General features: G+C 38.7%; 1 protein-coding gene across 1 annotated transcript; it reads right to left on the bottom strand.

Annotated features, from left to right (window-relative positions):
* Positions 1-3,542: 3,542 nt before the first annotated feature.
* On the bottom strand, positions 3,543-21,012 carry asmt (acetylserotonin O-methyltransferase). The gene is made up of 8 exons (XM_069698437.1): positions 20,779-21,012; positions 19,613-19,787; positions 19,081-19,210; positions 17,991-18,059; positions 14,032-14,150; positions 8,823-8,963; positions 6,089-6,211; positions 3,543-4,684 (listed from the first exon to the last, which is right to left on the bottom strand). The coding sequence occupies exons 1-8, from the start codon at positions 20,878-20,880 to the stop codon at positions 4,467-4,469; spliced, it is 1,077 nt and encodes a 358-aa protein (XP_069554538.1). The 5' UTR covers positions 20,881-21,012; the 3' UTR covers positions 3,543-4,466.
* Between the last annotated feature and the right edge of the window lie 970 nt (positions 21,013-21,982).

The following is a 21,982-nucleotide window of genomic DNA, read 5'->3' as shown; positions in this document are numbered from 1 at the left end:
ATGGGGATAATTACAGTTTTAGATTAATTTAAATTCAACCTCATTTAAAAGGGGTGTTAAGCCTGAAATTGCATTTCATCCAAAAGAAAGTATTCTATTTTTAAGGTATCTAACCTGTATTTAACCTTTGTTAAACTTGAAGTGAGACCTGGCCAGGATGGCAGCAATACAAGTTTTGGATAGAATGAAACTAATAATTTTAAAGCGAAAATTACCTAAAATCAAAGGCAATTTCTTAAGTTTATTTTCCCCCTGCAATCAATTCTAAATAGGAAGAAAACATGAAAGTTTCTTTCCCATATCTGTCCACACACTGGAGTCAGACAGTAGTTATGTGATCTGAGGGAAGTTTATCCAGAATGGCTTTATAAACCAAATTTACCGATGACTCACGGCCCACATAAAAAGAGATTTTCTTTGGAGTACAGAACCGTCGATGAGTTAATGGATCCAAGTACACTGTGATAAACTAGCTGAAGACCTTGTGCTGTTGCCTTCATGTATAACAAGCCGCCATAATCAGTAAGTGTTAAGATGAGCATTAATCAGTGTTCTCCTGGCCTCAAAAGAAAAACACAACTTGTGTCTGAGGAAAAAAAAAAAAAAACAACCTCTGTTTAAGTTTCTGCACAAGGTTTTCTACAGTCATCAAGCCATATTTTAACGTCTATTTTCTCCCCTTGAGTTGACACAATATCAGCAGTCGGACTGTTTTTTCTCTTGCATTAGAAAACAAATTGGTTTTGCCTGCATTAATACAAACTTAAGACGAATGAGTTGTGACTGAAAAAAATATTAAACAGATTGTCGTTAATGAAGTGCATCTGGAGGAGGGGGTGCAGAGCTCACTAAAATGATATCATCACCATAGCAATGAGAATATGCTCCATATGCAGTAACACCTCAAGAGAGAATAAACGTTATTTTAAAAATAAGTTTCAAGTGTACCCATTAGCTTTCACAGACAAACTCATAATTGTTAGATAATTGGTGAACTCGCTTCATCAGACAGTCCTATGTTAAATATGCTTTGACCCAGCAGGATATAATCCACAGGGTCAAATGCTTTAGACAAATCAATAAATACAACTGTACGGCTTTGTTTCTTGTCCAAAGCTATTATATTATTTACAGCCCTTTTTGAAGTAGTAGTGGCATAGCCTGTTCTCATTCCCAGGGCATCAAGTACTGTCGTTTTATTAAAACTGTTGGTGTCACAGGGATAGAAAACATGGTGGCCTTTAGCGTCTGCAACATGTCCACCCGAGTCGAAGGAGGCGGTCATGTGACAGGGAGGAGGTTGAATTGAACAAATACAGGACTTTCACCTGGGACACTGATGTTGGAGTCCATGGACATGGATTTCTTTTAAGCAATGCAAGTAAATTACTTGACGTGATGTACATAATATCACTAACATAAAATTACGGAATTTAAATGAGCCATTTCCTAAACTTTACCCCGTGGTTTTTGGTCCCTAATCCTAAAGCAACTTGTGTATTGCGAGTTATATTTGTGGTATAATATTCAAACTAAATTTCTTAGATATCAAAGAAAAATAAGGATTTAAGATAGAATAAAATGTAAAATGTTATATCTAAAATTAAAAAAAAAATTTAAAACTAGCAAACTATTAGTGTATTCAAGAAAACGACTAGTCTTTTCCTTTGGTCCAGATGCTGAGACAGAATAGCCTTAACACGTAAAAACTGTGTTCGGCCTTTCTCATCAGTGTCACCGCCAAGCAAAAAGTGGTACGGGCACGAGTTAGCGGCATGTAATTCTGCACACATCACTGAGTACTACCACGTTCTCCACACAGGTCAAGACGTCTTCAGCCTCAGCACTTCATCTCCCTTCATTAGGGCGACTCTCTGTAAAGCTGTCCACAAGGATTTGACATCAATTCTAATTTGTTGCACTTTGAAGTCTGATTAATTCACAATTACTGGGAGGAAAAAAGGAAGGAGAGATGAGGATACAGAGGGCAGTGAGACTGTGTGGGTGTAAAGAAAAGTTACTGAAAAGTGAACAGTGGTGGTGCAGTCATCTGAATGCAGAGCAGGCTTAAACAGTATTGGTTTCTGAAGGCTGATAATCATCTTTTTCAACTAAATGAGCCAGCAACTGATGTGTCATGTGAAATTACTTTCGACATGTCCATTTTTTTGCAAAAATAAATGACAGCTGGGTATTAATGCAACTGAGTATAATTGTATTTACCGATACTTGTGTTGAATCCAATTTATCTGTCCGACAGAGTTTTTCCACCGACAACCGGTGCAGCTCCAAAATATCCCCAAGCCGACCGCATCACATCAGAGGAGGAGCACAATGACAGGCTGAGTTTCTAATAAAAGGGTGATATCTACATTGTGAATATACAACCTGTGCACAGAAGAGGTTGAGGGTGAAATTAAAGATGGACCCCGCCATTGTGAAGAAGATTTATTGAGTCATGTTCATCATTACAAAGAGCACGGTACAAAGACAGCTTTATTAGGCTGTTAAGAACAGGAAAAAGCGAGAGGTTCAGACACATGGTTTAGGATTGAAAGATGAGAACAGATATGCAAAGAAGTCCATCTTCTTAGCAATAAGACTGGAAGCTCACAATGCACGCCATCTAATAGAGGTTGACCTTTGCAGTGTACAGCTAATCTTTTGCAACAGAATCACACCAGACTCGGTTTATTCATTCCTGACTGTCGGGATTTAGAACCGGCAAAAATATCCTTGTTCTGGGATTTCATTGTAAATCACATTTTCACAGCAGGTTTGAATAAATTTAGAGAACAACTTAATTTCTGTTGGCACACGCCCCTTTCACAATTTATAAAAATGAACATCCTACAAAACCCTGACGCTGGACAGTAACAGAATAACAGGCATAGATTAGTGGTTATCAACGTGTGAATTTGACACATTAACTATTTTGATCAATGCAGCTAATATCTTACAAATTGGAGTGTTTCTACTACTGTTACTCTAAGTTGCTCTCAGCATCCTTTCAGACTTCTGTCCAGATTGATGTATTCAAATGTCTGGGTGAGGAGTGGGGGTGTCAGGTGTCAGGTGACCTTCACACCCCTTAGTGGTAGGGAGGAGAACTATATCTGGTTATAGCTTTGATTTTACATCAAATAAAATTGGAGGTCACTAGGACAAAATTACTGGATTTTCTCTGGAAAAAGAAAAATTACTTTTTTTGCATTGAATGCTAAAAATGAAGCTGAGATCACTCAATAGAATAATATAGAGACATTTCAAATGATTTACTTATCAAAACAGCAGCTTTAGTGAGGGTGTAGGAAAATGTTAACATACATTGCGATATTATATTTGTGATACTGTATCAACTCTCAAAATCATTTTATAGATTTATAATTAATAGTTTACATGCAGAAACTTTGTGGTTCATTTTGTGTTGTGTTTTAACCCCCGAATGCATTTGCTGTCACAGGAAGTAGGCTATAATATGACAGACTTCCTTCATTTAACTTTTTTTTTAAACAAATACATATAATTATTTTATTGCATGTCTAATTTGAGCCATTTTTGTCAATCTAAACGTAGATGCATTTCCATCCACTTGTTTTTATGGGCGTTTTCAATTTGCGCCTTAAAACCCGGGGTGGAAACAAAGACAATCTGAAAAAAACATTGCAAATACATTTTTAAGCTTGGTTGAGGCAGAAAATTTTTTATACTGATAAAAGCAAATGCAACAGAAACAGATGAACAAATGATGACACAAATAAAGAAAGTGACTTTGTCGCATGGACGGATGAGGAAACTGTGATCTTTCTCAAAGTTATAGATGAAACGAACGTAAATGCCATTTCTGTCATGTTGAGCGTTACAAACTCCATTAAGTACTGTCTGACAAAGTTTAGCTCGCTTTCGGCAGCGCGTGTGGCAACCGTGGACCTTTAGGGCTTATTGTAGCTGCATGCTGAGACTGGTCGGTACAAACCCCGTATACTCCACGAGATTGGACTCAATTCAGCTGCTGCTGATACCACCTCTCACACACAATACAGACTGTTTGACAGCTTGGGGCCCCGCCTGATTCACCCACGTGAGAGTCATATTCAGTGACAGTTTTTCCAGACTTACTTAAACTACTTTCAGTGCTTATTGGTGATTTAGCATTTTTGCTTCAATTTTAATCAATTTAAAGTCCAATACAATAATCCAGAATGCAGCGTATCCAAATTTGAGCCACCATCACGATGGTCCTTGGTTTTCAATATTTCATAGGTAGCAAAGATTCAGTGAAAAAGTTATATATGATATTATCATGCTCAGGCAGAGTTTTGTTTTGTTTTGTTTGTATTTGGAGAAACTTAGTAAAAAGTATGAGTGAAAAAAAAATAGTACAGAAGGAGTAGAACGTATTTCTGAGGTGGTGTGATTCTTAAATCTAGGTACACGTGATATTTATCTGTTTATCTCCTCATCTCTCATGTCTCTTTGTGTCCCAGAACAGCATCATAGATCTTACCCGTGAGGCAATGCTTGATGTTGGTGAAGCCAGCAGCAGCCAACAGGGCAGCGTACTGAGCATCTGTCCTCTCTCTGCCCTCCGTCTGCACCAGCATGTTCAGGGAGTAGAGCTGCACCGTCAGTGGGCCGGAGCCGTCCTCATTAAGCAGCGCCTCCACTAGCAATACAGCGCCTCCTACAGCAGGGACAGAAAGATCAACTTTATTCCTTCTTTCCTTCCCATGAATTTATTTATTTATATAAATCATTTATTTTGTTAATTTTTCTTGTTTTGTTTTTTTCTCTTCTTCAACAAGTGCCCTGGCAGAGCTTGGCTAGCTATTGACATTTGTATGAACTGCAACAAGTCTGTCTCCAATTATCAGTGCTGAAAGTGACTAAGTACATTTACTCAAGTAGCTACTTTACTAAAGAACAACTTTGAGGTATTTGTACTCTCTTCGAGTAATACCATTTGATGCTACTTTATCAATCAAGACCTTTATTTCACCTGGAGGAATTTGCTTTTCACAAGAGCATCAACAACATCAACTATAGAACAATACATTATGTGACAAGACAACATACAACTGTAAGACAAAAAAAAAAAAGCACAATAAACCGACATAAAAACATCATTGGGGAAATCGATACAAAATGCTCCTCACAAGTAAATGTCAATCAAGCAATATTCAAATCATGTATATTTGACAAACAAAGCAGTTAAAAATTTTACTTTTGATACTTTAGGTACCGTTTGCTAACAGCACTCGTGTACTTAAGTAAAATTGTACTTGTAATTCCGTATTTTTCAATGTGGTATTGCTATTTTTTAAATGATCTGAGCACTCCCTTCACCACTACCAGTTACACAGTTAATAAATGTATTAAATGCTATACTCCCCCACTGTACGTATATCAAAACAATATGCTCTATTTTAAATCAGTAATCAACTAAACTGGACAAGCCAGTACATTTTCATTTTGTTCAATTAGGTTTTTTGAAAGTTGGATGACATTTACTTTAGCCATGTTCATACTATTAATGGTTTGTCTAATTAGCAATTTCACTAATGTGAAAAAGTAATATAGCACTATTCATGTTTCTGATGAGAACTGATAAAACATCTACGGTAGTAGACCTTTGTCACATCACACATTTTACCCATCAAACACACTGTTGATTGATGTATTGCACTGCAGTAATTGGTGAAACTTGGGCTCTTTTCAGTATCATCAGTTCCACTTGAACTTTTCTCGCAATAACAAGTTAAATGTCTATTATGAAAAAGGTCTATACAACAGGCTGTATTCACTGTCCTGTAAAACTAGGCTTCCCTACTTTCTTTATCGCTTTGCTTTCTCCTCCCTCGTCTAATGCACAATCTGTTCCCTGATAGTGTCTGCTGCTTTTGTGTGTGTGCGTCTGACTTTGATCAAAGTCAGAAAGGACAGATTTTTCCGGGATCAGCTGCATTGTGGGATACAATCTGCCGTCTCATTTCAAGCAGAAGAAAAAAGGAAAACACTCATCCCTTTCACATTCAAAGACACACACACACATACACACACATATATATATACATACACACACACACACCTGGTTTGCAGGCTTTAAATATTCTACTGAGTAGCTCTATGCAGCGCTCGTCTGTCCAGTCGTGGAGGATCCTGGCGAGAATATAGAGGTCAGCTTCTGGCAGAGGGTCTTTAAAGAAGTCTCCTAATAGACACACAGAGAATCATTGAATTCCTGAGACAGTGCTACATTTCAATCAGCCAGCTCGATTGGAATAGATTTTGTGACTGCAGAATATGAACATCATTTATGTTTGGCGTCTAGACTTTCAGCAGGAAGTGGGACAGAGTTCCCCTCAAAGGTGAAGCTAGAAGCGGCATTTGCAGACATGCAGCAGTAAAGGAGCCGAACACTGGTGGCTTCAACACGCCGCAGGCATTACAAGGGGCGTGTTGCAGTGCGAGGAGAGTGTCCCCTGAGCGTCGCGGAGGACTCGAGTTGGGCTGCCCGAACTGTTTGCAGAACAGTTCAATTTAATTATTTCATGTAATTATAAATTCTGTTGACAAGCCTTCAAGTAATAAAAACATGACTCGATTAGTGGTTTACATTCTCAAACATAATTACTACAAAGGAATGATGTCTGTTGTAATTCAATGATGTCAAATGCAAACAACTGATTGCAGCATATTTCCAGCTGCTGTCGAACATTCAGCGGTGAGCTAGTTATGGGGGTGAATACATGCTTTAGGGATTTGGATTTTTAAGATTCGTTCAGGCGGCAAGTCACTAAAACTTCAATTTCATCTCCTTGTTGTCAGTTGCAACTGTAGCCACAGTATTTGAAGTTAAGATGAAATAAACTACACAAGAGTTTGAACTGCAATGTTCCAGCTCTCGTCGTGGCTGTGAAGACAGCAGGAGAGGCAAGAACTGATTTTAGCTCTGGGTTTTTAAAAGTGCCAGCTGCTGTGAACTTTTTCCACACATTAGCTGCTGTGCTGGAGAGGAAAAGCAACAAAGGAAGCATGGAGCATAAATTGACAGTTTTGTACACAATGTCTTCAGTCAAACAGCAGCAACTCAGTGGGAGAGAGAGAGAGACTCCCAGTTGACTGCATCAACAGAGTCGTATTCTGCTCATGTTTTCAGACCAGACGTTTGTTGTTTTCAGACATTACAGATAGTCATGGCAGTCAATAAACGGGGGATGTTTATGGTGGCTTTTTATAGATTTGTGGGTAGATCATAAGAGCAGGACAAGGAACGCACGTAAAAACCAGATCGGACATAGTATTCTTTATGAAAATAATTCTCGATTTAAATGTCAAAAAACCTTGGATCTACACACTCATGGTTTTGAGGCTGATTTGGATATACCATTTTTTTTTTTTTTTTAAGATCCAATGGTAATATATCAGCCAATAACCATAAACACGAAACATAAACAAATAATCTTGACATGGTATCCTTAGATTTTAAGATACAAGATACATATTAAGTTGCTCATTTTGCATTTGAAAAATCCACTTTGTGCTTTCCATTGGGCACACACTGGTGAAACTGTTTCTAAATTACCTTAAACCTTATTTGGCATTTATGCTGCAATTCCTCATTAATTATCTGCCAATACTAATAAAAACACTAATCTCAAATAATATACTAGCCAGGCAAATGTATTAGTCTTGCTTTACACTCTATTAAGACCTGTGCTGTAATATTACTTTGATGTCTTCATGCCAGGAATTAACATGCCAAATAAATCTGGATTTGTCAGCTGGAAAAGGAAAATCTTATGTATGCACTATGCAGAAATAAATGGGTGAAAAAAAAAAAGCACTGTTATCAGCAGCCAGATGTAAAGACTATCCATACAGTTTGGGCACAAAGCAGGAGATTTTAAATATTTTTGAACCATTTTTTTGTTTGTTTTGTTAACAAAGCTTCAATACATTGAAAGACCTCATCTGTGGATGTTTGCCCCGATCAGGTTCTTAATGAGATTGTAAATATAAAAAAACAGATCACAAAGATATTGTATAATTTGTATAATATTGTATACAAAAGAAATTTCATAAACTTTTCTGAAACAGCTGGACAGAATTTGTTTAAGAAACGTTACTCAAACAGAAATAAAGAGCGCATTTATGTTGGGACATTTAGGGGGTTTATGGAAATGCATTTTTTTAAATTGAGGAAAAAACCTGTCAGCCAGTCCAATGTATTCAAGTCCAGGTTTTTGGCCAGTGGAGTTCTATAGCACAGAGGAATCAGCTATATCATGTTTTGGCTACACAATACTTTCTAAAATGAGTAAATATTTCTCATTTTCTGTCTTTTCATAGTAACAAGAAAACCACAGAATATTGCCAGATCTTCCCTTTATGAAAAAACAGACCCTCATAACAAGTTGAAAAGTTGCCCCTGCGTGCTATGTGCCAGTTTTGTTGACAGTCCCCCTGGCTCTGCTTATTAATTTACATATTTAGATCTGATCACAATGCAGGCAGAATCAAGTTAATGAGAACACTTATTAAAACCAAATGTAAATACAAAATCTCAGATAATGTATCCAAATACAGATTGCATGGTAATATCATGTAAATGGACTTCAACACAATATTATATAAAAAATAAACACAGACGTGTAATGGACACTGGTCAGATCTTAAAGGATTCAGTGTTTTTTTTTCGGTGTATGCGTGTGTTTTGACAAAAATACTTGTTATTTTTGTTTAGATTATGTCTGTTTACATGTAAATAGCTTTAGAGAAAATAACTGTGGAGCGATTTTGCCCAGTTGTAACGATTTTACCTTCGTGGAAGCTTATCCTCTGGTCAGCCTCACTGACAAAGTGTTCCCTTGATGTACGCACCACCTTGGGGAGGTCAAAGATCGTCACAGTGCATTCTGGGTAGGCTGACGTGCACTGCTTGGCTAATGCTCCACTGCAGCCTGGAGAGTGAGAGAGAGAGAGAATTACTTCTAGTTACAGCACAATGAATACACAACCCTCATTAACAAGGTAGTGCATCATTCACACACTCAGTGCACACAAACACACACACACCTATGGATGTGGAAGTGGAACAGATGCTTTCAGGTATAAATCCATTATTTATTTGCATGATTTGTATTCAGTTGTATGTGGCGGCTTTGGGAATATGGTTCATCTAACATTCATGCCAATAAAGCAGAGCGAATTGAACTGAATGTAGAGCGACAGGGAGACAGACGCTTTATATAGAATGAGACGGCAGAGCTGCTGTCCAGCAGTCCGACTAAAGAATCTCATCTGAAAACACACAATTTGATTGGATGTTTATCTGCAAAAAACTGATTCCACATGCATTTGAATACGAACCTTTACACTGGAATGCATTAGCCATTGTTTAGCATTGTTTTTAGCCACACAAGCACCATGGCTCTCGATACATCAATGTTGGTGTATCCAGACTGAAATATCTCACATATAAAACAGACTGATATGAAATGTGTATACTATATACTGTGTTTAACATTTTAAGTTGCCCAGAGGATGAATTCTGATGTCTTTGATGATTGTCTGACTTTTTCCCGTAGTTCCACAAGCACGTAAAAGCCTTTACTTATTTGTTGAAATACCTGAACATCTAGCTGATGATGGGTACAAAATGAAATACTGACATTCAGGACTACCAGAAGATGTTTTATAAAGTGTTTAGTGATTCTCTGTCTTCTCTTCTCCGTAAGGTCAAAATATCTACTTTGAGTTCAGGGCAAAATAACATCTATAAGCACGCTAAAACATTAAACTAATATGGTGAACACATGCAAACATTAAGCCTTCTTTTTAGCAGGAAAACATTTGGTTGTCACAGAGCCATTTTGCACTGCTGTCATAGACTCTTCCTGTTCTGCTTCTTTTCCCTCAGAGAGAGAACTCTAAGTCGTTATAGGGCAGAGGTCAGATCTGCTGATCTGAGTGGAAAATGGGGCACTGAAATGAGCATATGACTGACTGACTGACTGACACACACACACACACACACACACACACACACACACACACACACAAGGGCGGATACAGGGATTTAATATGAAAATATGAATCTTTCAACTTGATGCTTTGGCAGCATTATTATCATTTTGCATGCTTCATAAAGCAAACTGAATTTAAAACAGGGAGAACAAAAGAGGAAGTGACAGTGATAGAGAGAAAGAGAGAGCTGGATGGAGAGTGTGTGAATGGGATGGAGAGCAGTGAGGCAGAATACAGGATCAAAGGATCTCACTTTGACAAACCTACAAAGCCAGTCAGACTTGGGCGAGTGTGAGTGTGTACGGGGCAAGCTGTCTCGCCCTGTAGCACCTTCCTCCTAACATGACCTGCTGCTGCTTTATCAGTCTGTATTGTTACAAAGCTTTCTCTAGTGCACACAAACACGCACGCACGCGCACGGGTACTATTTGGTTCTCACATCAAACAGGGGTCAGCAGAGAAGAAAAATCATAGAGCAACAAGGAGGAGCAAAATCAAATACAACGAGCTGTTCGAGACCCTGAGCTAATCTGGATGCCTCAGGTTTGTAATGAAATCCCTTTGATGGGAGGTTTGAGATTGTTAGAGCATCATGGTTGTGTTTCACTGTCTTGTTTTTATTTTCACCCTATTTACTTTGTTTGTGTGGTATCTAATATGCATATATATACACAGTTGTACAAGTTGGTATTTCTGCTGTTTTATCAAATTCAGAATGTTTTAATAACAGATGTTCCCTAAAGTTTTCAGAGTCGTGGTGTGTAGGTGCTCCATCAGTGTTGTGTCAGCAGCTGGATGCTGGTGACTATATCCAACCTGCTCAAGCAGGCAGAACTAAAGGGGAACTCTGCTGATTTTACACAACATCCTCACAACAGGGAGGACCACTCAGCCTGGGGAAACAGTTGAGAAATGCCTCCGTTGCTCTGGAGGAGCTTCCAAACATCTGATGATATCATCAGCTTTGGCTTAAAAACTACATTTAACATTAACAGAAAAACTGTGTGACAAACTGTGAGAAAGAAACCGAAGATTACTGCAGAGGAAGTAGAATAAAAAATAAAAAAAAATGCATCATGACATGAAACTGATATTTCCACTGTTTAGGGGCTGGATCCATACAAGGGACTAAAGGTCAGGATATATTGGCCCTTTGCTGCATATATATTAACCATTCACCTGTCTTTTCGAGGTCCCCGAGGTGTATTGAGGTACCAAGTTTTTAGTACTAGTTCAGATTTTAACTACATGCTTCTACTGCCACACTGGCTCAGAATCTGCTCTCACTATCTATAAAAGCAATCAAAAATGTGTTCACATAAGTAATGTTTATTAACGGAGGGAAAAAATTTGTATTTTCAATTATGATCAATTGCAAAACAATTCAGACAAGCAAACATGAAGACAAATATAAATGGATATTTCTATACAGTTGATTCAAGATTCATAAAAATTCAATGTTCTTGATCCCGTGAACTTTCTTAAACACAAAACGTACTCTGTTCATATTAGCAAACCAACTGTTATTCTCAATCAGTACTTCAAGTTTTGATACATAACAGCATTTTACCAATTCTTTCCCACTACTTTAATAAAAGTTTGAATGCATAAACGTAAATAATATCTTCTTGTTGTTGAACTTTTTGCCACTGCATGCATCGAAAAAAGTGGAGCAACGTGAACCAGATGGCTGTTTACATAAACAACAACCTTCTGTTTCAGAACTATTTAATGTAATGTCTTTTAGAGTAACCTTTAAGTTGATTATATATTTTTAAACAAAACATACCACAGAATTGTGTATTAAATGTCACATTAAAATAAAATAAATCTTGCTAAAGGGCTTTCCACCTATACGTCTGTCCATAGAAATTATATTGTGACTAGACACAGTATAGATGCACGCACAGCCTGGCTGAAGTCTGATGTGGATGAGTTCATATCAGGTAGGTGGCAGACAGCTGGACAGACAAAGAGATGGATAGACAGAGTTCCTGTTCCTGAGCAGCAGGTGTGCACAGACACAACAGATGCTGTGTGAGAGTCGGAGTCTACATGGGACACTGCAGTCATGCCCTTCAGCATCCTGCTGCTCACATGCACACGCATTTTGGTGATGCAGCGTCATGCATAAACATGAACATGGAGCCCCATGCTGACCGAGTCACAGAGGAGTGGGAGAAGACAAGGAAACTGTCCTGGTTGTCTGTATGCGCACACCGAAGTGCAGTTTGTGTGTGTGTGTGTGTGTGTGTGTGTGTGTGTGTGTGTGTGTGTGTGTGTGTGTGTGTGTGTGTGTGTGTGTGTGTGTGTGTGTGTGTGTGTGTGTGTGTGTGTGTGTGTGTGTGTGTGTGTGTGCGTGTGTGCGTGTGCGAGAAAGAGAGCTGCAGGAGGCTTTCAGTGGCTTCACAGCTCCCCTGTGTGGTCAGCTGAGGTGTCACACACAGCTGGGGGCCACTTGTAGGTGTCAGCTAGTTTTGGTATCCTGACCAGCTAATTGTGTTTAACTAAGCTCGTGTAGATGTTGTCGTTTGTAAGTCATTAAAACAGAGAGACACTTTGTTAATGCAAAAAAAAAAAAAAAAATGATTGCAAAGATTTTTTTGGGGGGGATTGTTTTTTTCTTGATAGATGTTGAGGTACTTTATGTGGTCATGGTGCTCTGAATTATTTGGCTTTTTTAACGTTGAATTGAATGACATTCAGTCAGGGTTAGAGTTTCTTTTTCAATGCCCGTGTCTCAACATCTCACCTGAGTGTTACATAGGTGATTCTCCGAAACAGAAGTACTGGAGTTTCATGGATAATATTTTAAAACATTTTAATGTAATTATTACAAAGTATGGTCCTGTGTGTGGACACAGCTATAAACTAAACATTGATTCTTTGAGACATTAGTTTTAAATGATCCATTAGTGCCATCATTTACTGTTTTTGACTCTGAGTACAGGAGTGGAAACAATGTTCAGCTCAACTTGGCACCCAGGATGAGAGAATAAAAAAGAACTCAATAAATCTCAGACAAAAGTTCCTTCCAGCTCCGGAAGTTTTAGATAAAAACACGTGTGACAACAGAAGATTAATTTTTACCTTTAAAAAAAAAAAAAAAAGTATTATTTCCATCCTTTCTATTTGATCCAGCCTGGTTGGCTCATTTCCCTCCTCTTTAGAAGCTCTGTCCTTTCATTGTGGAGTTCATAGTGTGTTTGTTAAGACTTGTTTCCACCACACTTTTTAATCATTGTGCCATTTGCTCTCTGTGTAAATCATTTTGTAAGGAGCCTGCTCTTCAAAGATGCGTTATAAATAAATCTGTCCTGAAAAAAACGCACACACAGAGAACAGTGAAAAGCTACCATTTTACCTTTAAGTATGCAACATCTTGTTTCATATTCATCCATTTAAACAGCTGCTCAGTTCAACCAATCTGTTGAACAAAAGATGGTGATGAATATTTGCTCCTCCTACTTGCTGGCATATTCACAGTTCTTAGGAACTTGGAAACATCAGGTTAAAGGGCATTAAATTAGGATCAGGCTGTGCAAAAATCACATACAACTACATAGTAAAGCTGGAAAAGCCTTTATAAACTATAAACACAAACGAATCTCATTAAAACCCAGACTGTTAACAGCTCATCACAAACACTCACTCAAGCTTCATGTACCAGAATATCTTTGAACAATTTATACGGTAATTTCAAAGATGAATGAAACTGATCAACTCATATCTAATATTCAATGATAAACTATGTGTGTCCAGGTAGAGGTGAGTATAAGTTGAGTGCGTTGGGAAGGTTGACGAAGTCATTAAGTCAGAGAAGGTTGGGGCGGGGGGGGGGGGGTAAAGGTCACAGTTGACTCTGCGTGTTGTGCATTTGTGTGCATACATTCTGCACTGTGTAAATACATGTGTGGCTGAGCCAGCTGCCACTAAGTTAATGAACCAACCTTATGGAAATGAGATGTGTTGACGCGATAAAAGCACACACACAAAACTTACCTCCGAGGTCACAAATGATCTTGAAAGGCGAAAGGTCAAAGGCTGTGACCACATCTTTACCACAGATGTTCCAAATAGAGTTCATTAACTGCATAAATTTCACCATCTCCTCGTCAGACCTACACACACACACACACACACACACACACAGAGAGAGAGAGAGACAGAGACACAGACACACACACACACACACACACACAGAGGGGGGGAACAGTAATTTTACGTATGCACTGAAGCAAAAGCCTTTTTAATTTTCTGCAAGTTTTCGCCTACAGAGCTACTCAATAACACACTCACACAGTGCATTTCCTCGTAGACAAAGTTTCTGCCTGTGGCGACACCATGGTTTGTGTGTGTTAGAGAGAAAGAACGACAGGGTGCAGCAGAATAGCAGAGCCTGCGGTGACTGCTGCTGCTCTGAGAAATCTCCACCTCATCAACCAGCACTGTCCCTGCCACGAGGAACACACACACACACACACACACACACACACACACACACACACACACACACACACACACACACACACACACACACACACACACACACACACACACACACACACACACACACACACACACACACACTTAATTCTGTAACACTACAATTGTATTTATCAAAACTTCACTGTCGCAGAGCGCTCAGCCATGTGAGACACAAACCAAGTTCAGTCACAGTGACCTCCAGAGGAACTTTGAAAGTGACTCATTGTTCGCTCCAGCCTGATTGCATTGGACGTGAAAAGATGAAATGACTCTGAGGCCCAACAGCAGACTGTCAGCTTTAATTTGAAAATATTTTGGGCGTAAGATATTGAATGCCCCCAACGACAACATTTTCAGTCCTTTATTTCAATGATGAAGCCTGTTGGCTTGCACGCTATCTCATCCTGTCTCACATAAACAAAGACAGAGAAGGACAAAAAATATTGCAACCACTCACTCATAAAGCACATAATACATTAAACAAGAATAAAACAGTTAGATAAAATCCAACCCATTAAATAATTACAAAAGCACAAAACAAATCAATTAAAATCTAACATAAGAACGCCACAGACAAAAACACTATCACCTTCAGGGGAATTAGCAGCAACTTCAAACAACCCACTACATTATGTGCCTCCAAAAACATCCACCTTACTGCACAATTATCTAAACCTGCTGAGTGGCCTGCAGTGGTGAAGTTTGAGAGTTAAGGAGGCAAACAGCTTCAGGATATATTCTGAAATCTGGATGTTCTTGACGCTTCTTAGTCTTGTTTGAGGGAAAGAAACTCAATTAATAGCAAGGTTAAAGGGGTTGTCTGGAAGGTCAGCTCCTTTTTTTTAGTAATCTAGCCTTGTAGAGTTCTGTTACAGGTGCGAGATCGCATCCAATTGTGAATGCGGCACGCACTCTTTTGTCCACAGTTACTGCAAAGGTAAGGATGCTCTCTACTGCTGCTCTATAGAACTGCACCATACCATTCCTGCATCTACCACATATTTTCAGTTGTCTTAAAAATAAAACCTCTCTGGTGAGCTTTCTTGACAATAGCGATGGTGCGGTCTCCCTATTTCAAGGTGGAGGAGTTTGTCGCTTCTTTATAGCTGTCTAGTTGTTGAATTGTAGTGTTGCTGAAACAAGGGTAGGTGGTCCCCACAGCTCTTGCAAAGGTCTATGACTAATTATCCCTGTCCTTGGGCACATCTTCATAACTTGTGGTTTATGATCTGTCTGCTCTCTGCACAGACAAGTCTAGTATCCACAACATCCCCGCCGGTCTCTGTCATATCTGTACTTCCTGAGTTGTAGTTATTGGCTGTCTGGTTGCTTTGGCCTCATTCATATCAGCAATAATAAGAAAAGCCTGAAGAGTGACTCTGATCCACTTTGAATGGTGCCATGCTTTCAGTTTGACAGCACGTTGATAATTATAAAATTAATCTTGGTTTTTGATTGACTTTTGCCAGCGAATCTCTTTTATAATGGAAAAATATACTAATAGAGAAGCCTGTATTGCAAAATTCACATTAACAAAGAGCCAGGCCTTTTTTTGAATTAGAATAAAAGCTTTCTGTCATGAGGTAATGCTATTTACATGTTCAAATACAGTAAGCACTAAGCCTGAAGAACCCTATTATAGCTGGGTTACAAACATCCATTCAAATGTACTGTCTGTCTCGATATATGCTCCAATCACATTTATAACATTGTCATTAGGCAGACAGCAGCCTACGATGTTCATACAGTGTGTAAACTTCTGTGTTTTCTGTTCCAGTTTAAATTATAAGAATACACTTTCAATTAATTTACAGCTGCTTCACAATACCATACACCGACCACATCTATTTCCTATCTACTCCTCACTGTACCATCACCTCCCACTAGACAGTGAACATGTGTTTGAATTCAGCGGTAATGTTTTAATTTATGTGCCAATTAGGGTAACATAACAACACAACAAAAAGTAATAGATAAACTCTATTTATATATTTTTTTTTATTAAAATGTCCTACAATGTAGTTGCGTGTGTTTGTTTGAAATCTCAAAATATCTCTAAATCCACACACTCTGATCAGTTTCCTCTCCAAATCCTTTCTGTTTTCTCCCCAGAATCAGAATTCAAGCCGTAGATGGGACTTGGCTGTAGTACATGAGTGCTTATATGGCGACGAGTAAACAGGAGTCTGAGTCATCCAGCCAGCTTTGAATCTTCCATCTCCTGCTGCAGTGCTCCAAGAATGCAGCGTATGACTTCAGTGGTTGTTTCCCCTCGCTAATTTACCCACAGAATTCACAGGGGAAATCAGCGAGGACAAACAACTGCTTCTCCACATTAATTCAGCCGAACGCAGGTGCTGAAATTTCTTCTTGTAGAGTACTTTCATTTTCAATCAATTAAATCTGAACGGCAAATTCATCTGAACAAAAGGTGCATGACATTATGTGTGCATAGTTCATATTTTGTATTCTCTTTTGCATGCATCTTTTTGTTTTTAATGAGACAGTTTCTGTAATATCATCAGCTGTTTTTTCAAAAGGATATGAGAAAAAGAATTATTTGAAATTTGCAGAAATACAGCAACTAATTCACAAGCTCAAAAAAAGCTTGATATGTGAAATACTATTGCTTCAAAGAATGCTTAGCACCAGCTAGAAATTCCCAACATGGTCTGCAAAGAAGTTATCTCGTTCAATATTTTATATTTCTGCTGTACTGGTGTGTGCTCAGGCTTACTACCCGGCAGATGGGATAATTCATACCTCTTTACATGGGCACATGGTATTTCACAGTTCAGATGTAAGATAATAATGTACATGCGCATGTTAACATCCCCTTCAGATCCTTTTCCGTCAAAGTGCAATAATTTTGCAATACACATTATTATAAAGGACAAGAAAGGAGGATGTTTTGGCAGGATTTTCCACTGTGTTTCAGTTTGAACTAATTCCTGTCCTTTGGGTCTCATATGGGTCCAGCAGTGTTCTACAGCACAAGGCCTCAGGCAGGCTGATCAAAATCTATTAACAAACAAAGTGTGAAATTTTGAGCGTGTGACCCCTGAAAGCTGCGGATCAGCAGACCAGTGAAGCGTTAAAACTGTGGGCACTAGATACTATAAACACACCAGACCTCAAGGACAATGGCAGATGTACTCTCTCTTCCAATCTCTCTCTCTCCCTCCCTGCCCCAAAGCTTCCTCACATCACTGCCCCCCCCCCCCACACACACACACACACACACACATTCACCACTTCCTAATAACTCCCACTAGACAGTTTTTTTTTAGGAGGGAAGAGGGAAAAGAGTGATAGACAGGCTTAAGATGGGGAGACAGGGATGGAATGTGGATTAGCAAGAACATGTGTTTTGTGTGTGTGTGTGTGTGTGTGTGTGTGTGTGTGTGTGTGTGTGTGTGTGTGTGTGTGTGTGTGTGTGTGTGTGTGTGTGTGTGTGTGTGTGTGTGTGTTACCTGTAGAGAGCTTGAAACAGGTCTTTAGAGTTGACTCCAAAAGCCTTTTCATACTGGTTTCTTCCCTCTCTGAGTCAAGACAAAGACAGAAGTATTTATATAAGACAGCCTTATTATATATGTGACTTCTTTCACGATATTTTCTCTATATATTTGCCACTGCGAGTACACAAAATATGGGATTTAGAGATTGTATTAACACCAGCTTCTACTTCATCTCACAGTCACGGCTACAGATGAAAGCAATACAAATTCAAGATCATGCTCTAATTAGTTTAATATTACGTGTTTCTATAGCACTCCCGCAGGAGAGAATTAGTCGTTTAGATCAAGATATCCTTTAGATATCATCTTGTGTCTTTTTCAGTGTTTCTCACAGATGGACTTTACTTGTTAGCCACAGTAAATCCAGTCACGCTGTTTGGGAGCTGCTGGCCCTCCTCCCTCAGACATAACAATGAGACTAAAATCAATTTTGAGACGATGTTCAAACAGAAAAGGAAGCCCAAAATACACAGTGTTCGGGCTATGAATCAAACCTGCCGTTCTTACAGCCCATCGCTGCCCACCCGGATATGATTTCATTCTCTTGGGCTCCTTTACAGACAACATTCTTAAACTGTAATAAGACACGTGTCTGCCTATCACAACACCGACTTCATGATGCTGCACCCAAACAGGAGAAAGAAACACAATTCAGGTTTTGTGCGTAGATACTAAATTCTCAGACAAAGAAGACATGGAGGTGATAAGTAAACCAGCATAAATGTTAACAATCATTTTAATGTTTACATAAAAGAAATGAACACTGAAGATCTCGGGTTTGCTTTAGGGAAACTGTGATAGGCATTGTTTTTTCACCATATTATGACATGACATGATTTGAATAGCCTATAAGATTAAACCTTTAATTGAAGAATCAATTGTCGTTACATTTGTTGAAAACTGTCATCACTAACAAGAAAACCGGACATACGTAATAATCTGCTAATGTAAAATATATATTTTTTAAACTAGTCAAGTGAGGCAGACAAGACAGTGTTACAAAAATCCAATCATGATACTGGTTTGCTCATTAACTAACACTGACCTGATGGCATCAGTCAGATAGTGCCAGCAGAGGTAGATGGTTCTGGAGCTGTACTGGATGGACTGGTAGAGGGACAAAGGACTGGAGCGGGTAAGGTAGACACGGGCCTGATCTGTGTTCCTATAAAACACTGAAACGGGGTGGTGGGAGAGGTGGAGGGTGAAGGACAGAGGAGAAGACTGTGAATGAGTGAGTGTAGGTGTTAATACAGAGTTTGACCTTTTGTGTCTGTGTGGGAGACAGAACAAGCAGACATGACAGACATGAAGGGGAGGTTTGCACACAGATAGAAGGTGCAGCAGTTAAAAATGTGATGAATGTTAGATAAAAGCTAACAATGAAATCTAACACAATCAGATAATTTTATTTCACATTTTGTACATTCGTGCACTTTTCAATCCTAAACTATAATGGAGAAATGTAACACGGCTTCAAAAAATAATGAGAATAATTAGTAGTAATAATTGCAACACAACTCCTTTAAAGAGGCTGACAGTTGTTGTCTTATTTCTTAGTGTGTGTGTGTGCAGACCTTGTCCATTGTCCTGGTGTGTGTGGAGCAGCTGCAGGCCTGTGCAGGCGGCCAGCAGCCTCTGTGTGCCGTCCAGACTTGCTCCCACCGCCTGACTGATCTCCTCTGCCGACAGAGGGCGCTCTGCACCCAGCAACACATCAAACACACCCAGTTCACAGGACGTGAACACAGTCTAGATCACAGTGGAGACAGAGCAGAGAAATAACAGTGAAGCAGACTCAAATAGATCACATCTACTTGAACTAATTGACTAAAATCACCTTAATAGTTAAGTCCTATAAGCAAACACGTGTAATATTGTGTATTTAAGACATAGTCAAGTAACAACGCTTCTACTAATTAAATATAGAGATATAACAGCTGTTCATTTGTCCATTGTAGAACATTTGCACTTAATGTGAATAGTTTTAATTAAAAAAATGAAATACAAAATGAAACACTATTGAAATGAAACCAAACAATTCAAAAAAACATTACTTATATTTGTGATAGCTAATGAAAGGCGATCCTGACCGAAGTTAGGTGGTCCAGTCAGAACCTTACCACCTATTAGTTTGTGCAGGTTCACAACAAATTGACAAAAGGGTTTGAAACGAAAGTATACTGTTTGAGTACATATTTATCACTAATCAATATAAACTTGGCATATTTTACTCTTTTTGGGGGGGATTTCTTTTGACACATTTTGATTCAATGAAGATGAAAATCAAGTTTTTAAATGTACATATAATATCCCCTCTGTATCTTTTGACTGTTTCTTCCTGCAGTAGGAGATTGTCAACTGTGACAGGCATCACCATTCAGCATCTTTTAGAGTGTGTGATAATAATGTCTCATAACAAATAGTGTGATTGATGGCAAAACCACAAATAAAACCCCCAAAATATACATTTTTGATAATAAGGAGTCATCAATGCAAAATGACTTATTCAATCATCAAAAAATATGAAAATTGTCCCATTTCTTAATTGAGTAAACAATCAAAGCTCTAAAGAGTCTTTATCATTGTGGCTTTAAATGTTTGATGCCTCCCAAATATCAAGTAAATATCAAATATCAAATATAAATATCAAGTTCACCCTCAAACTGAAGAGGGGAAACTACATTTGTGTCAATAACTTTCGACTGTGTGTGTGTGTGTGTTTACTACATGTGTAGGTTACCTTGGAGATGAGGAAGCCTTCCATATACTCCAGTATTTTTCCAGGGTACATGTCTGCAGCAGGTGCCCCCTCAGTCGAACTCATGTCTTGACGTTCAGCCATGGCCGCAGCTCGGACAGGACTCCCTGGGAAAACTCTGAACCTTTTGTTTCTCCCAAATCTTATTACTGTAAACCTGAACGTGAACAGGTGTTTGTGTGAAAGGGCAGAGAAGACCAAACCGGACTAAAACTACAGAAAGTGCCCACCTAGCAGCAGCAGCAGTGAGAGTAGCAGTGGGCTAAGCTGATTACCGCCAGATAACCCAGATTAGAGCACGGGCTCAGTCTGTCAGACAAAGAAACAACTCTGTGCAAACACTGCAGCCTTGTTCATTATCACTCGCCCACTGCATTCTCATGCCAGACCTGTTTTCCACAAAGTTTTCATGATCCCAAATTGGGATCAATAGTGTGGGATGACCAACGCTTTGAGGGAATCTGCACCTTCTGAAAGACGCGCCCTCTTTCTCCAACTCAGGTTTGATACTTTAGTATCACTTAAATTTGACACCGTTATATCAAACCCAATGATATAGTTTGTTACGACATGCCTTAATTGGATTACAGACACTAAAATAGTCTTCAGTTTGGATATGTAGACTTTAGTTAAATGACAATAAGCACTTCTGACAGACAATTTCAATGTAGTTGTTCAAAGTGAAACAAAAGACCATGTTAAAGCACAAGAAATGAAGGTGGCAGAACATCAGAAATCTTATATTTCAACACTTCAGATATATTATAGCGTATCATAGTGACAAATTCACAGTTCATCTCCAGCAAAAGAAAATAATGTTTTCCAAAACATTCTCAGCTTTGATTTTTTTTTTTTATTATTATAACCAACTTGCAGTGTATGCAAGACATGCTCTAATCAGTCCCTCCAGGAAATCTTGATGACAAAAATGTATGCAAGCTCAATCAATCTCCACAATATATGTGAGCTTGCAAGTTTGCAAAGTTCCCCTGAGTTCTCAGCAGTAAATGTACTCAGTAGAAGCTGTGCTGAAGGCCTTACTGCACTAAGTAAGCCTTTTCAAACAAAGCTTGCTTTAATAACAAAAATAAGTTGTCATTTAGTCAGTAAGGCTCTTCAATCTCATTATCAAAACAAACCAAATGCCAGTTAACCAGAAATAACAGCAAAACTGAGAGTGACTATG

This window comes from Brachyistius frenatus, unplaced genomic scaffold (genome assembly GCF_029030835.1).
Source record: "Brachyistius frenatus isolate BFR_SWC_R1_liver_20210118 unplaced genomic scaffold, ASM2903083v1 Contig_27, whole genome shotgun sequence".
Taxonomy (NCBI): Eukaryota; Metazoa; Chordata; class Actinopteri; family Embiotocidae; genus Brachyistius; species Brachyistius frenatus.
Note: the sequence above shows the minus strand (reverse complement) of the source record. Positions and strands in the feature narration are given on the sequence as shown.